General features: G+C 44.3%; 3 protein-coding genes across 6 annotated transcripts; 2 read left to right on the top strand and 1 right to left on the bottom strand.

Moving 5' to 3' along the window:
* The first annotated feature begins 450 nt into the window (after window positions 1-450).
* On the top strand, window positions 451-5799 carry plcxd1.1 (phosphatidylinositol-specific phospholipase C, X domain containing 1, tandem duplicate 1). Of its 2 annotated transcripts, none has more exons than XM_008407615.3 (7): window positions 451-838; window positions 1011-1143; window positions 1970-2112; window positions 2197-2325; window positions 3527-3682; window positions 3831-4011; window positions 4615-5799. In XM_008407615.3, the coding sequence occupies exons 2-7, from the start codon at window positions 1035-1037 to the stop codon at window positions 4857-4859; spliced, it is 963 nt and encodes a 320-aa protein (XP_008405837.1). In that variant the 5' UTR covers window positions 451-838; window positions 1011-1034; the 3' UTR covers window positions 4860-5799. The 2 variants fall into 2 exon arrangements, with proteins under 2 accessions (XP_008405837.1, XP_008405836.1); XM_008407614.3 differs by having other exon boundaries at window positions 995-1143.
* Window positions 5800-7044: 1245 nt separating this feature from the next.
* On the top strand, window positions 7045-12375 carry plcxd1.2 (phospholipase C, X domain containing 1, tandem duplicate 2). The gene is made up of 6 exons (XM_008407608.3): window positions 7045-7295; window positions 8601-8737; window positions 10549-10677; window positions 10748-10903; window positions 10986-11169; window positions 11942-12375. Exons 1-6 carry the CDS (start codon window positions 7214-7216, stop codon window positions 12211-12213), a joined length of 960 nt encoding a protein of 319 aa, XP_008405830.1. The 5' UTR covers window positions 7045-7213; the 3' UTR covers window positions 12214-12375.
* On the bottom strand, window positions 12323-15309 carry gtpbp6 (GTP binding protein 6). Of its 3 annotated transcripts, XM_008407613.3 has the most exons (10): window positions 14821-15307; window positions 14604-14741; window positions 14462-14532; window positions 14253-14383; window positions 13915-13985; window positions 13677-13835; window positions 13393-13601; window positions 12898-13046; window positions 12640-12792; window positions 12323-12549 (listed from the first exon to the last, which is right to left on the bottom strand). In XM_008407613.3, the coding sequence occupies exons 1-10, from the start codon at window positions 15170-15172 to the stop codon at window positions 12423-12425; spliced, it is 1560 nt and encodes a 519-aa protein (XP_008405835.1). In that variant the 5' UTR covers window positions 15173-15307; the 3' UTR covers window positions 12323-12422. The 3 variants fall into 3 exon arrangements, with proteins under 3 accessions (XP_008405835.1, XP_008405834.1, XP_008405833.1); XM_008407612.2 differs by having other exon boundaries at window positions 12646-12792; window positions 13393-13835; window positions 14821-15309; XM_008407611.2 differs by having other exon boundaries at window positions 13393-13835; window positions 14821-15308.
* Between the last annotated feature and the right edge of the window lie 565 nt (window positions 15310-15874).

Here is a 15874-nt window from a genome sequence, read left to right as displayed (position 1 = left end):
GGTCCAAAGAGTCACTTGGAGGGGGGGGGTTAAGCAGACATCTGTGTGGTCAGACATGGTTCTGGTGAAAAGGTCCAGCATCTTTCCAAGTCTGGTAAAAAAAAAAAAAAGAGGGGAAAAAAGTACAAATGCATCATATAACTTTTATAGTAATGTTTTTTTTTTTTTATTTAAAAATTCTAACCATTCACTCCATCCTTTTCAAAGTATCTTCTTAAAGCTTATTTTGTCGCCATCACTCTGACCTCTGAGTTTGGAACATGGTGTACCTGAAAGCCACACCCCTTCACGTGCTCTCACCTGGCACTCTCCACCTTCGCCGTCTTGAGGAAGAAAACTGTTCCTGTAGTGTGTGTATGTGGGGGGAGAGGGGGGTATGGGGGGGCTCCGCTGCAGAGCCATTTAAATCTGAGGGCTCCTTTAAGAGAACTGCCTCTCCGTATCTGCTGATCTGTCAGCCGGCTGCATCATCCTGCTGCAACTCCCGGCGGGACAACAGCGCTGTCCGCCCCGTGCACCTGAGGAGGAGGAGGAAGTCATGCTAAACCATCGGTGATCGATGATAAAAATCTTAAAATAAAATTTTTTAAAAATGCGCACTCAATGCAAAAAAGTGAGCTGATGCAAAAACAGAAGCGGCAGATTTTTTTTTTCCCCCTTCTCGGACGTGCTGCTGTGAAATGATGGCCGCGCAGAAAGCAGCTCTGTTTCCGGGCTCTGCGGGATGGGCGGCTCGTCTTGGTACCTCGCTGCTGGTGCTGCTGTAGTCAGCCTGTCCCGTTGTCCAGTGGTTCGGCCGGTTCCGCCGGTCGGGAGTCGGCAGCTGCGGTCTGAACAAGTAAGTGCGCGAGACGAGCAGAGCTCCCGTTACCGGAGCACGCGCTGCACAAGTTTCCGCCTCATTAAAGTCTAATACTGACCCTAGCTCCTATACAGGAAATGAGGAGATAAGTTTCCTTACACGGTGCTCCTGTTTGTCATGCATGTTTCTAAGCGTGTGGCTTTCTAAGGGAGAGTGAGCGGCGGAGCTCAGCATGTCCGGATGCAGCGAGCTGAGCCTGAGGGAGCTGCCCATGGAGAGCTGGATGTCTCACCTGCCATGCGCCCTGTGGGACACCCCGCTGTACCACCTGGCCATTCCGGGTAGGGTCATAAACAGGAAGCCCCCTCTTTCTCTGCAGTGCTGATAACACTGTGTTAAAGGGGCAGTATTATGTGTTTACCAGACACACAAGGCCATTGTATATCACAATCAATCAACTATGTTAACTTAAAAAAAAAGAAGCCATGTGTGATAAATATGACTTAAAATTAGCACCTTGAAATTGGTGCCTCTGTCTCTTTAAGAAGCACCTGCTCTTTCTGAAACTCCGCCTTCAGACAGGAAGTCATTACAACGTGGCTCCTCTATTAATCTTTTAACAACCACTTTAACCAGCGAAGAAGCTCCTATGATGAGCTCAGCAGATGAACATTTCCACCATGTTTGCTAATTGCCTGCAGGAGGAGCTGCATCTTGAAGGCGGGGCAGGGTCCACCCAGGTGTTTTCCACAACTGAACGGTTGCCATGGAGATTAAAAGATTTCTTAAACATGCATGAAAGAGTCAAGGCAACACTCTAGGTGTGTTTTTGATGAGGGAAAAACTTTATAACATGATGTAAAGCTCAACAAGTCAATTGTATAAGGACATCGGCTTGACTCCATCATCTAAGTACTTAGTGAGACAAGCCAAACATCTGAGACAGAAGAACAGAAGAAAGCATGTTTTATATTTCAGTCTGCCGATGCGCAAAGTATTGACTGAATCCATATAAGCACGCCACACTTTTCAGAATTTTATTTGGCAAAAAAATCTCGCTCCTGTGATGCGATTTAAACATGGCAAAGTCCAAAGGTTAAGATCAGTTCTTGCAGGGCTCTGTTCACGAGCCAAACGCCCAAAGCATTTCTCCGTTTTCCCACTCAGGCAGCCACAACGCCGTAACATACTGCCTGGACATGAACGACCGGTCTCCAGTGGACCCCATGCAGCCGGACATGCTCCAGAAGCTGGACAAATACATGAAGCCCCTCATTCGCCCTTTTGTGTACAAGTGGGCGATAACGCAGGTAATAAAGCTGGGATGTAGCGCACCGTGTTAAGAGGTGTGCAGCAGCTCTAGCACTGAGAATCCTGTGTGTGTGTTTTTTTAGGAGTTCCCCATAAAGCAGCAGCTGGACTGCGGGGTTAGATACTGCGACCTGAGAATCGCACAGAGACCCAACGACCACTCCACGGACCTGTACTTCTACCACGGCGTCTACACCACGCTCACCGTCGAGGTAACCTCGAGAGGCGCACAGATTCTAGTAGTTCTGGTACGAAAACGCCCCTCGGGTTGTAAACCACCGCCAGCGAGCCGAGGCTTGCTGAGTTTGCCCTAAAAACCCAAAGATAAGGGAAGCGAAGAGCCTCTTAGCGCGACGTCAGCCTGGTTTTACTAGCTCCTCCGCCCCGCAGGCTGGATTTATCGACACCCAACAGCTGAATGTTCCGCCGAGGAAATCTGCAGGGTTTACATTTCTCTATTCACATCGTTGCGGTTTTTACCTGAAGGTTTTTCTTTTTCTTTTCTTTTATTTTACTAATATTTTTCACAGTTTTGTGGTTTTAGTGACCTGCACTCATTAGAGACTGGACAGGAAGAAGGACAGAGAGAGAGAATGGGAAGACATGCAGCAAATAGCCGAGGGGCCGGAGTTGAAACGAAAAGCATCGAGGAATTTAGCGTCGGCATATTTTTGCCCATATTTTCAATGTTGGAAATTAGTCCACGGTATAAAGCACAACTTTAGACACGTTTTCTCATTTACAGGTCCAAACATTTGACCCGTGAATGTACTATAGAAGAAATCCCAAGCAGTGACTTTTTAACGCAGTGACTTTTTAAGTGTCCACACGTCCTTAAAAAGTCTTTAATTCACGCATCTAAAATAAAAAAACCCCAATGTTTTAAATTAAAAAAAAAATTTAAGTCAACCTTCAGTACAATAATTATGCAGCAGGAATCTTCAATATATTTCAACAATTTTTTTATTTTCTTGCCGGGCTTTACTGTCACGCTAACGTTTGAGGCTACTGCTAACTAGATGCTAAAACCCTTGCTAGCTAGCTAGTTGGCTTTTTTTTTTTACTTGTATCATGGATAAATGCAAATTGGCTGGACATTTGTCTTTGCCATCGGCTCCCTTTTGTTGCCAAACCATCTTTTTGACAAAATGCTAAGTTTTGAGTTAGAAATTTACAAGTTTTTTTGTACTGTCTCTTTAACAGTACAAATATATGACCATAATATCACTACATTGTAATCTTATTGTACTAAAATGTATTGGGAAAAATAAACTCGCCAGTTTTCAAGTGTGGACCTTGAACTCCGTCTCCCCCTGTCTCTGCCTGAGAAAGCATCCCCACAACATGATGCTACCGCTACCGAGCTTTCACAGAAAAGCGTTGCCCCTTTAAACGACGTCTTCTCGTTGACAGACTGTCCTCACGGAGATAAAGGAATGGCTGGACGCTCATCCCAAAGAGGTGGTGCTTCTGTCCTTCAGCCACTTCCTCGGTCTGAACCAGGAGCTCCACGTCCGGCTGCTCACCAACATTCGCGACACATTCGCCTCCAAACTCTGCCCCAAAACGGTACAGTTAACTTTTTTCATGCTTTTGGTTTTTTTTTTCCCCCCTGATAGCTCAATACTCTTTCAGTGTTTTCTCTTTTGATTGCTTGCCTACATAATCCAAAGCGCCATTCCTTCACAGGAACTTGATGAGAACTTCTCGGTTTCAGGAGGTGCTAACTCTTCGAAATCTGTGGGCTTTGGGCTACCAGGTGATTGTGTCCTACGAACACAGCATTTCCAGCTCCCACGGCGACCTGTGGCCTCACATTCCCTACTGGTGGGCCAACAAGTGCAAAGCCGAGGCGCTCATCGAGGAGTTTGAGGCCAGAAAGCAACACGGTAGACCAGGTAACCTGCCGATTGTTAATCCTGCAAGAGTGAAAACGCTTGCAAAATGCTGGAAAGATGGCATTTTCTGCAGAAACTCAATGTGAACAATGTCAGTTGAAGGATTTAGCTTAAACTATTTGAAAACATTAAAGGAGTAGAATTATGTAATTTACTTTTTTGAGCTCTTGAATCCTTTAGTCTCTCATGGCAACCATTTAACTGTTCAAAACCCCTGGATGGACATAGCCTCCGCTTCAAGGACGAAGCTCCCCCTTGGAACTGAAGTTTCTAAGCTTTGAAGTTCCCACCTCACAGAGCAGTCCTGCCTCGTACATCCCCCTCTCAGCTCCTAAAGACTAGCCAGCAGCAATTAGCAAACACCTGGTGGAACTGAGCATCTGTTGAGCTCATTACATGACCTGCTTCTCAGTGAAGAGCTGATAAAAACGTTGCTGGTAAAAAAGAGTTAATAGAGGGGCTATGTTGGGATGGCTTCCTGATGGCGGAGTTTCAGAAAGAGCAGGAGCTTCTTAAAGAGACAGAGGCCCAATTTCACAGTGCTTTACAGCACCCGCACAACAAGCGCTTAATGCATGTTTGTTTTTTTTTCTTCTGTTCCAGGCGGTTTCTTCGTCACCGGAATCAACCTGACGGAGGACCTGAAGTACATCTGCACCCACCCCACCGAGTCCCTGAAGGACCTGGTGATGTCCACGTACCCGGCGCTGCTCGGCTGGGTCAGGGAGCAGACGCCCGGCCCCAGAGCGGGCTCCCTCAACATCATCGCCGGGGACTTCATCACAGAGAGCCACTTCGCACCCACCATCGTCACGCTGAACGAGAAGCTGCTGAAGTGGTCCTCGTGACTTCTCGCTCTAGAAAAAGCGCAGAGCGTCTGCAGAAGCAGGGCAGACATCAGAGCAGACATCAGAGCATGAAAAGTCGTTACACAAGTTTGTTTTGATCGGATTGATGAAAACATTTTTATTTATTTATTTTTACCTCTTGAATTATTTATATGACCGTAAATGCACTTACGGGGATGCAGCGGCGTGCACATTTCAGTTCAAGCAGACTGTTTTTTTGGGGTTTTTTTTTTTTAATGCGCTGACCCGAACTTCTTTGTTTACATTCTGTTCGCGCTTTATGCAACGCACCGTATCGGTTTTCACAAGTCAGCAGCGGGTTTGACGACTTGCTGACCGAAGCAATAACTGCACAACTGAACTCCCTCCCCACCGCAGGAAGCACAAACTCTGCTGTCACCGTAAAGGAATCGTAAAGGTAAATAATAACATTTTTGAGCAGTTATGCCGGTCAAAGCTTTGACACGTCGACTGTAAGACCTGTGGTTGCATCATGGAATGTGGAAACTATTTATGCAAGTTTATATGCAAAAATGCATGAAAAGGATTTCTTTGCATGAACCTGGCACTGATTGTTCTGTTTTTAAAAAATGGCTTTTAACCTCCGGAAGTGAACGCTGCACCGCTGTGCCTGTGGAGACGAGCTGTTCAAACTTCAATAATCCCTAAAGAAACATTCCGGTCTGGAATAAGTGAAGGGGAAACTAAAAAACGTTATTGAACTGTTGGAGAGCTGATTATTTATGTCACAATCCATGAAGTTTATTTATGTCTCTTAATTAATTTATTTAGATTAAGATGCATTATTTCTGTCCTCTTGGTTATTTAGGTTGTTGCTTATTTAGCACCAGTTTCCAACAATTGTCATCTCAAGGCACTTGTGTAAGACAAACACCCACTTTACATACAGAAATGTATAATTAAAGCAGGTGGAAAGTGATCTGTGTGAGGAAGCGTCTTGAGGAAGCATGTGGCGCCGGTGGGATGGAAGGACTGACTTTTAACAGACTGAGACCTCAACCTGATCTAGATATTTATTTATTTATTTATTTATTTATTTATTTATTTATTGGTCAGTTTTAACTTTTCCTTACACAAGTCAAAACAAGTACAGAACAATATTTAAATTTTCATCATTGGCAAGAACACAAAAGTGTAGACCAAAAGAAATGTAGATGAAAGGACAAGATTATCATACTTTCATTTTGTTCTACATAAAGCATCTTCGAAATCAAAGCAGCAGAATGTCTCCTGTATGGTTTACTAAAACATGTCTCCAAGGAATTCCAGCAAAGTCTGTACACAAACCCATAAACATAATACAAACCTTATTGAATTTAAGATCACAAATTTAAAAAGTAATAATAATTACAAAAAGAAAAAAACAATGCAGGGGGAGGTCACAAATATGAATTTATAGAGTAGTAAGTTGTTGAAATATATCTTGTGGCTGTTTTGTTATTTTTTACACAAGAAAGTTCAAGTTCTGCCACAGCATCATAACTTAATAAAAATAACCAAAGTCCTCCGATGGCTTTTGGGTTTGGTGTGCTGAACCAAGATTGACAGTTTTATCTCTTAGAAGAGTTTAGTGGAGGCGCCTCTGCAGCTTCACGTAATGCTGGGATCACCAGAGTGAGAATGATTTTCTAAATGGCACTTTGCAAAAAATTGTACATTCTCAGTGCACAATGTTTATAAGAGATACAGAGTGTCTCTTATAAATGGTTATGCGCTTACATAAAGATGGAGGATAGAAACATCATATGTCATGTTCTCTTAGAATTGTACATTTATTTTTACTCATCAGCCACATTTGGTGACTAATGTATATTAATCTGTCTCTCAATATGTAATGCAAATACAAATTGTAAAAGGGATTAAAAAAATGATTTATATAAAATATTTGTACATATATCATTAAATAAAAATACATTAGGATGACCTAAACACATTATTGGTGATAATTTTATCACCAATAATGTGATAATTAACTTTATCCTGGGATCACCAAGGATTAAAACTATACATTATATAGCTATAATGTGATATAATTATCATATTTTTCGATACACTGACTCCTCTGGAAAAATGGCCGACTACCTACGAACCCAGTTCCAGCTGTTTTATATTATTATTTTTGAACGTGCGCCCTCTGGCGGCGCTTTTTCTGCCATTGGTCAGTAAAAACCAGGAAACTGCGAGTTTCTCCTCCCTCCTTCGGTTTCGTCCTGCCGCCGCTGCTGTTTGTGGTCGATGGCTTTGAGGAATCAGGTGGAGGGAAGCAGATAAACCATGTGACCCACGGTAAAAGTGGCTGCTCAGAGCCGCAGCTCGGACACCGACGGCTCGACATGGATGTCAACAACCAGGACTGGATGTCCGCCCTGCCGGAGGAGCTGTGGGACGTTCCGCTGACAGAGCTGGCGATACCCGGTAGGTCACTCTCACTTCACACGGAACCCCGCAGGCTGCAGTAGGAGTTAGCCTCTGATGTTGTCGATTATTTTTAATGTTAATCCGTATATATATATATATAACAGTTTTATTTATATGCTTGAATTTAATCGTCTTGCTATCGATACAAAATTCTTCCTTTTACAAAGCTTCGTTCAGGAATGGAAAGTCCTTTTACTAAATGGCTGAACATAAAACATCCCTTGTTTCAAGTTTTCATTTGAATTGCTTGTGCTGTTTTATATTTATTTTTATCTTTTAAGGGTTATTACTGTCGTAGTCTGCCATTTATTTTGAAGTTTGTTCATTTTGTTACTAGACATCCACTAGATCCGGTGGTGTTTAAATGCTGACATTTATGGAGTATTAAAGATACAAGGCCCGTTCAGACATCTTTGAAATGTATTAGTCTCTTTAGTTGTATGTTGATAAGTTGTTCCATTGTTTTTCTTCTGTTCATATAACAATATTCATATAACAAAGATAACATTTGCTCTCAAAAAACAGGTTTCCACAAACCTTGTATGACGTGATGACCTTGGCATCTGATTATCATTCTTCCCAGAATGTCTCTTGTGTTTTTCATCCTGTTTTTGCTCCTTATTTGCATGTTGTTGTGCGTTTTTTTTTTTTTTTTTTTTTTTTTTTACATATCAAATCAAAAGCCTCTTGTATTTGGTACGGGTGAAACAAAATGTTCGTTTTCGTCGTAGCTGTTTTTAGGAAACTTTGTCAACTCATTGAAGAGGCTTGTCAAGTTAATCGGGGCAGACTGGAATGGCCAAAGTTTATCAAAATTCTTCAGTGTTCATAAAGATATACATCACAACCAATCAAATTTAATGATTCAAACAGGCATATAACCAAATACATAAAAACCCAACTGTTTATCTGCTGCTAGGTTAAGGTTTTTTTTTAACAAAAGGATAAACAGAAAAACATCACTGGGTGTTATCTTTAAGGGTAATTTTATTGAGAGAGAATTGTGCTCTAAAAAAAAAAAGCACCAAATGTCATTTGCACAAAAAAAAATTGAAAGTGATGAACTCTTGGTCATTCAAGGAAATAGAAATGACCTTTTGTTTTGAAGCCCATTATACATTTTATAATAATATAATGGTTTAGCAGTCAGACATCACCAAAAATAACTTCCAAGTGAGACTAAAAATTACACAGAGGTGTTTCTTTCATCCTGCCGTTCCAGTTTGAGGTGACGTCATTTCACAAACACGTTTCTCGTTCCTGGAAGTCTCAAAAGTTGCGTTGGCGTCTCTTTCACAACAGGCAGCCATGACGCCATGAGTTACTGTCTGGACATAACGTCGCCCCTGCTCCCGTCCGAGTCGGACTGCTTCTGGCTCTTGGACGGACTTTTCTACTGCGTCACCAGGCCTCTCATCTTTAAATGGGCCACCACACAGGTACGAAGAAATGTGGAGTAACAAAAAGACGACCAGTCAACATGTTGAGTTCATCTTCAAGAAAGGACGTCTCGGTTTTCATTTTCTCCTTACCCAGATTAAGTTTTAGAAATGTTATGACACAAACCTCAACATGTTTAATGGAGATTTTATGAAGAGCAACTCCAAGCAGTGCTTAATTATGAAATGGAAAAGGATTGAGGTTTTTAAAGTTTATTACAAATAAATAATGCCTTATTTCCCCCAGAAAAAAAACATGAGATGCCATTTAATCTCAGAACAAAAGTTTTTTTTTCTTACACATCTTGCTGTTAATTGTTGATAATAAAGAAACGGTAAAATAATCCACACGCCGCAGCTTTAAGAGGTCAGACGCATCATTTCTTCCAGACGTTTTACGGCCCAGAGGAATCTCTTTCTGACGGGTCTTTTTTTCTCCACATTCACTGAGACTCTTAATGAATCAAACACTTTCAGTCCCAGAGATCTTAATACCGTTAATCTCTTGGATCAAGACCAAGCCTTCCTGGTGGTCCCATCAGTAACTCTGTTGTTTCCTCTTGAAGGCGCTCAAAAGTGGGTTATCTGAGGCGTTGGCTGGGTGGATGAGACACTGGGCTCAGTTCTGGTTCTGGTTGGACAGGATCTTCAGGTTCTCCAGGCAGAGGGAATGTTACAGTAAAGGGACTGACTCTGAATGCCCTGTGGCTGGTTTCCTGGCAACGGTAACCATGGCTCCACCCGTTTGGCACATCACTTCAAATTTTATTTAATCCAATTAAGTTATTTCATTTGAACTAGTCAAAAGACTGCACAGCAAATTGTAGGTAACTAAAACTATATTCACCTCAGCGGACAAGTCCACAAAATGGCGACAGAAACAGTTGGGAGAAAACATGATCAATAATAATAATTGGATCAATTTTCTGAAGATGGTATCTACCGTTTAATATTAACTACCAGACAGGAGCACAGGCAGGTATGAAGTGCTGAACTGGTTGTGTGTGGACAAAAAAAATAAAAAATCATTTTCACTTCAGTTTGAAATGCTAATAAATAGATTTATAAACATGAAAGCAGAATTTTAGTAAGTTTTAGTTTTATAAACGCACAATATAGTTCCTGTTGTAGTTTTTCCCTCATTAAAATTTTTATATCAGTTGACAAAAACTGAAGTAACCTTGCTACAAAAGCATGCCGCACTTTTCAGATTTCCTGCACTGCTTTGCGTCTATTTGCACCAGAAAAACCTGACAGAATAGATTTATCTTTGTTAGGTGAGGAAATATGAAAAAAAACATTAGTGCAAATATTTAAATTGCCCTGATCTCATCAAGAAACAACCTTTTTTTTTTTTTTTTTTTTTTTTTAACTGATCTTACCTGCAGAACGGAGATGATGGGGTTGCTGATATCGGCGTTTTGGAGTCAGAAGTCACATGACTGTCATGAAGGTTTTCAAGCTGAGATGGTCCAAAGTTTAACAAGACGCAGATAGAGCAGAATGTGATTTTGTTCGATGTTCTCAGAGAGAGCAGGGGCTGAAAACCAGAGGTCAGAGTTCACAGGCCGAGAACCACAACAGCGAGAGAGGACATTCCACAGAGATTAGAGAAACTGCAGAGTTGACTGATTAGTTTGTTTAGTTTTTAGCTATTGATACGGGATCGTAGGAAATGTTTCTAGTATGGAAAAAAAAAAATATATATATATATATATATATATATATATATCGGATTTTACTTAAAAATTTTGGATCTAAATCCAATCAGGAGGCTGAATTCAACCGTGGAGTTTCTTTCTTGTGTTTAGGACAAGAGCATCGAGGAGCAGCTGTCGAAGGGAATCCGGTACTTCGATCTCCGCGTTGCGCACAAACCCAACGACCCGTCCGACGACCTCTACTTCACACACGTCATATACACACACCTGACGGTTCTGGTGAGCTCCGGTCACATCGGCCGCTGTCGTTCATCGTGGCTTCCCACCATAACTCGCTCCCGCTCCACAGAAAACTCTGGAATGCGTCGAGCACTGGCTGAACTCTCACCCGAAGGAGGTCGTCATCCTGGCCTGCAGCCATTTTGAGGGAATGGACGACACGTGCCACGAATTGTTCATTTCCCACTTGAAGAAGCTGTTCGGCTCAAAGCTGTGTCCCCGGAAGGTGGGCTCCCTCCTCCTGCTGCTGCTGACGTTGGCTCTGAACACCAGACGCTGCCTCACCGTGTCCTCTGTCCTGCGAACAGGCGCCGGTCCTGAGCCTGCGGAGGCTCTGGGCGTCCGGCTACCAGGTCATCCTGTCCTACGAATCCCAGCTGGTGGCCAGACACCCGCAGCTGTGGCCCGCCATACCATACTGGTGGGCGAATAAAACAACGGCACAAGAAGTGATTCGCTACCTGGACTGGAACAAAGACATGGGACGACCAGGTGAGTCGGATCAGGGACTTTGGAGATGGAAAACAAAATAAACGAAAACAAAAGCAGAGGGGAGAACATTTTCGCCAACTTTTTTTTGACACTTTCCAGAAAAAACATTGAAATCTTTTTGTTTTATTATTTTGAAATTTTCTGAGATTAATCTGAAGATTTCAGTTGTTTTTTTTTTAGCAAATTTAGCAACTTTGACTTTTCAAAACTTCCAAAAGTTGAACATTTTTGACATTTGAAACCTAAAAGTTTCCAAGTTTTTCTTCTTGAAAAGTTCTGAGATTCATCTCAAAATTTCTTCTTTTTTTTGGCAAATTTTTTACCTTTTACGCTCAAATATCCTTGTTTTTTCTACAAACTTTCTAAAATTGATCTGAAAATTTCTGAGTTTTTTTCTTTAAATTATTTGACTTTAAAAAATTTGAAATTTCCCTGTTGTGTCTACAAAATTTCTGAGATTAGTCTGAAAATGTCTGAGGTTTTTCTAGGACGTTTGTGACATAAACCATCGTATCTCTACAGACTGCAGATTCCTCGACCAGCCGCATTTTTGTCACATTAAAATCTCAACTCTCTCTTAAGATTTTTGTTTGGTTTCACGTGTTTATCTTCATTCCCAAATTTCTCAAGGTGTGAAGATTCACACCTTCAGTCAGATTGGGAACAGAGAAGCCAGTTTTCAAGTTTCGCCACAGATTTAGTTCTTGACTTTGATCAGTGGCGCCTCCAGCTGGAGAGATGCGGCATCACTCGGCGTTTCCTGTCTCCACAGAGGGGTTCTTCATCTCCGGCCTGAACCTCACGGCTCCGAGGTCGTACATCGCCAAGAACCCGAAGGAATCCCTGCGGACGCTGACCTTCACCAACTGGGAGTGTCTCAGGGAGTGGGTGGAGCAGCAGAGACCCGGGTCGGACCCCCACAGCCTCAACATCATAGCGGGGGATTTCGTGGGTCCGCTTCCGCTCTGCTCCCTGGTGATCGGACTGAACCACAAACTGCGACCGAAGACCTCCGCCTGTTCCAAGAAGGAGCAGCAGATTTAAAAAGAAAATCAGCTGATGTCGTTTTGTTTTCTACCCGAGAACAGTTTGCATTTCTTACGTGAAGCCAAGGCTATGTTTCTTACAAGAAAACGTCTCATTCTTTCTCGGATTTGTCAGCTCAGATCTTTTAATCGCTGCAGAGTAAACACAGTATTTTCCTAAGCTCTTCGTGGTTCTGAGTTCAGTCATTTGTTTCCTCCTTTCCTCTCTCATCTACTTTCGAACAGTTTCTTGTAGCGTCCGTGAGCAGCGGCGCTGATGATGACCTTGACGACGGCTGAGCCTTCCTCTGCGTTCACCTGCACGTCCTGGACGGTGGCCTCCTTGTACAGCCAGCTGTGGACCGGGACACACACACACACACACACGCTCACCTCATGTCCATAACGGAACATGAAACCAGCTGACCGAACGTCACGTTCAAACCTTAACTGAGGAGAGCTGAGGTTTACTCTCAGGTCCAGGATTTGCTTTCCGGTGGACTTGACGACCTGCTGCTCCACAGCTCTCTTCAGCTCATCCAGGCCTCGCTGCTGCAGGGCAGAGATGAACACGGCACCAGGCTCCGAGCTCTCATAACTAACACACACACACAGACAGGAGAAGATGTAATCTCAGATTGCAAAATTTCCAAAGCAGAAACCGAAGCAGGTCCTCCTCCGCTGGGGAAGCATAGACTCTTACCTGTCAAGCAAGTCGATCTTATTGTGAACCTCGATCATGGAGTCCAGCAGCCTGTGTGGGATCTGCAGATTCCTCAAGACATTCAGGACGTTTGCCTTCTGATTCACCGTCTCTGGATGACTGACGTCTCTGACATGAACCAACAGATCCTGGGGAGCAAGAATGGAAAGAGTTTTTTTTAATATATATATATAGATTTTTTTGACTGTGATAAGCTTACTGGGAGACTTTAATCATTCTAATAAATGAGCACAGGGCTGAAACGATTAATCGATTATTGAAATAATCCTTAAATTTAGCAATTGATTAATGATAACTGGAGCATAGACTCCAAAAACGGCAATTTACCGGAAAAAACCCCCAACATAGAGCACTAATTACGTCACAATCCCTTTCTTCCAAAATGCTTCCTAATATTTAGCCAAGTCTAAAAAATGGGGGGAAAAAAGCTCGTCTTATTCCGGTGGGTGTAGAAGAAGAAACCGGACTCCCTACCGAGTGTATGATGTCCTCCAGGGTGGCGGAGAAGGAGTCGATGAGCTGGTGTGGGAGCTGGGACAGGAAGCCGATGGTGTCCACGTACAGGACGGCCATGTGACTGGGCAGCTGGCCGGCGTGGACGGTCACATCGAGGGTGGCGAACAGCTGGTTCCTGGGCTGCAGGCCGCTGTCGCCGGTCAGAGCTTTGATCAGAGTGGTTTTTCCTGACACGGATACGAGCAAAAACGAATGAGAACGATGTGCCCGAGACTTTCCGAGTGGCGTCTCCAGGCTCTCACCGCAGTTGGTGTATCCCAGCACCGACACGACGGGGAACTCCCTGTGTTTCCGCTGAGACCGCAGCAGGTGCCTCTTTTTGCGAAGTTTCTCCAGGGCCGAGCGGATCCTCGTCTCCCGCTCCTTCAGCAGCCTCTGCTGGACTTCATACAGCGTCTCCCCTGGAAGAACCCAGCAGGAAGGGTCAGTCGGGTCTTTAGTCGACGCGGCGGATCGCGGGCTGTCTCAGGGCTGCATCACCTGAGCCTCCGATGTACCTCGCTCCCCCGCCCTGCTGATCCAAATCCGCCATGTCGTTTTTTAGTCGAGACCTGCAGGTGGAACAGAAAGTGTTTTTTTTTTTGTTTTTTTTTACCGCAGAAAGACGGCAAACAGGGCACACTAAGACGTTAAGTGTGTAACAAAGACAACGAGGCTAAATGCAACTTTATATTTTCCTGTCCAACTTCCAAACTTCCAGATTGACTGATAATGGACAAACAGATTTACAGACACCCACTGTTATCAACACGAAAGTTCTTCCACCTTCACGATCCCTCAGCGTGAGAACCCCGACAACACATGAAGTGTGATATCACCTTAGTAAGGGGATCTCTGCCAGTGAGATCTGGAGCTTGGCCTCTTTGGTTCTGGCGTTGCAGCGGAAGATGTGGAGAACAACAGAGTACCTGTCAAAGACCTTCACCCCCCAGGCTTCCTCGAACTCCCTCTGATGTTGGATTTGGAGACAAGAGGCATCGGTAAGTCTACTGAACCACTCAGCATGGTCAGCTCCACGCAGTCTCACCTCAGACACAGAGGACAGGCGGTCCACATTCACGAACACAGCAGTGACTCCCGGGGTCTGCCGGATCTTCTCTGGACAGAAAACACATTTTCATTCAGAGCAGACTTCCCATCGGTCAGGGCTGATGAGAGGCCGGTAGTACCTGTAAGAAGCTGGAAGTTTCCCTTTCCAAATATCTTCTTCTTCTCTGGTGTCTTCGTGGAGAGGATGATCTTGTCCACCACTGTCCAGTTGTCCAAGGTGTTCACCAGTCCCTCGGCCTCGGCCATCATCAGCTCGGCTGTAAATTAAACACACAGCGAAGTAAAAACCCTCCGAGGAACCGCCTTGTTCAACTGAGCGTGTTGGACTCGTTATACCTGTGGTCAGGTACTGCTTTCTGCTCCCCCACTTCACATCCGGGTGGACGATGAACACCCTGTGCTGTCCCTGTCCGATCCCCGCAGGGACATGCTGCTGGAACAGCTCCTCCACCTCCGTCTCCTCCAGGAGGTCTCCATCTTCCTCCTCCTCCTCTTCTGTGTGTGAACTGCTGACGAGGTCTTTCCAGTTCTTTAGGCTGGAGGCGGAGAGCGCCAGGGACCTGCTGGACTGAAGGACGGGCGGCTGTCCTCGGTGAGACGTGGGGAGAAGCCTGCAGGCGGCTGCGGGTCTGTGACAGCTCCGTGGGAAGAGAAGCAGGCGCGAATGAACGAACCTCAGAGTCTTCATTCTGCCTCGGGAGGTTTTATCACCGACACATGATGCGAAGCGCTGTTGCTGCAGGTCAGCGTGGACTGTTTACCTCTTTCAAGCTGACACTTATTCTCCCGGCGCTTTCATAGTAGCGGTGATGCACTGCCACCTACTGGCGTGGCGGTGATGCACTGCCACCTACTGGCGTGGCGGTGATGCACTGCCACCTACTGGCGTGGCGGTGATGCACTGCCACCTACTGGCGTGGCGGCGCTGCACTGCCACCTACTGGCGTGGCGGCGCTGCACTACCACCTACTGGCGTGGCGGCTCTTTATTTAGACACGGGACAGAATTTGCCTGCGACAGACTGGCGACCTGTCCAGGGTGACCCCGCCTCTCGCCTGGAACGTTAGCTGGAGATAGACACCAGCAACCCTCCCGACCCTACTAAGGGACAAGGGTGTAAGAAAATGGATGGATGGATGGGACAGAATTTGTTGAATGAACGCTGCGTGCAACTAGTTACATTTACTCAGTTACATAATTGAATAACTGTTTAATGTGCTGAAGAGGTACATTTTTATTCGTATTTTTACTTGAGTAACTATTATGATCCATTGCTACTCTTGAGTAAAATTTCTGGATTCTCTACACACTGTGAGCAACTTCACCAAATTGCTCACAGCAAGCTTCTTTTAACCAAAAATTCTCCACACAGACACACAACTGCAGTTTT

The sequence above is a fragment of the Poecilia reticulata genome, chromosome 4 (assembly GCF_904066995.2).
Source record: "Poecilia reticulata chromosome 4, P_reticulata-male-v2, whole genome shotgun sequence".
Lineage (NCBI taxonomy): Eukaryota > Metazoa > Chordata > Actinopteri > Cyprinodontiformes > Poeciliidae > Poecilia > Poecilia reticulata.
The sequence above is the reverse complement of the archived record's forward strand: the minus strand, read 5'-3'. Positions and strand labels throughout refer to the sequence as shown.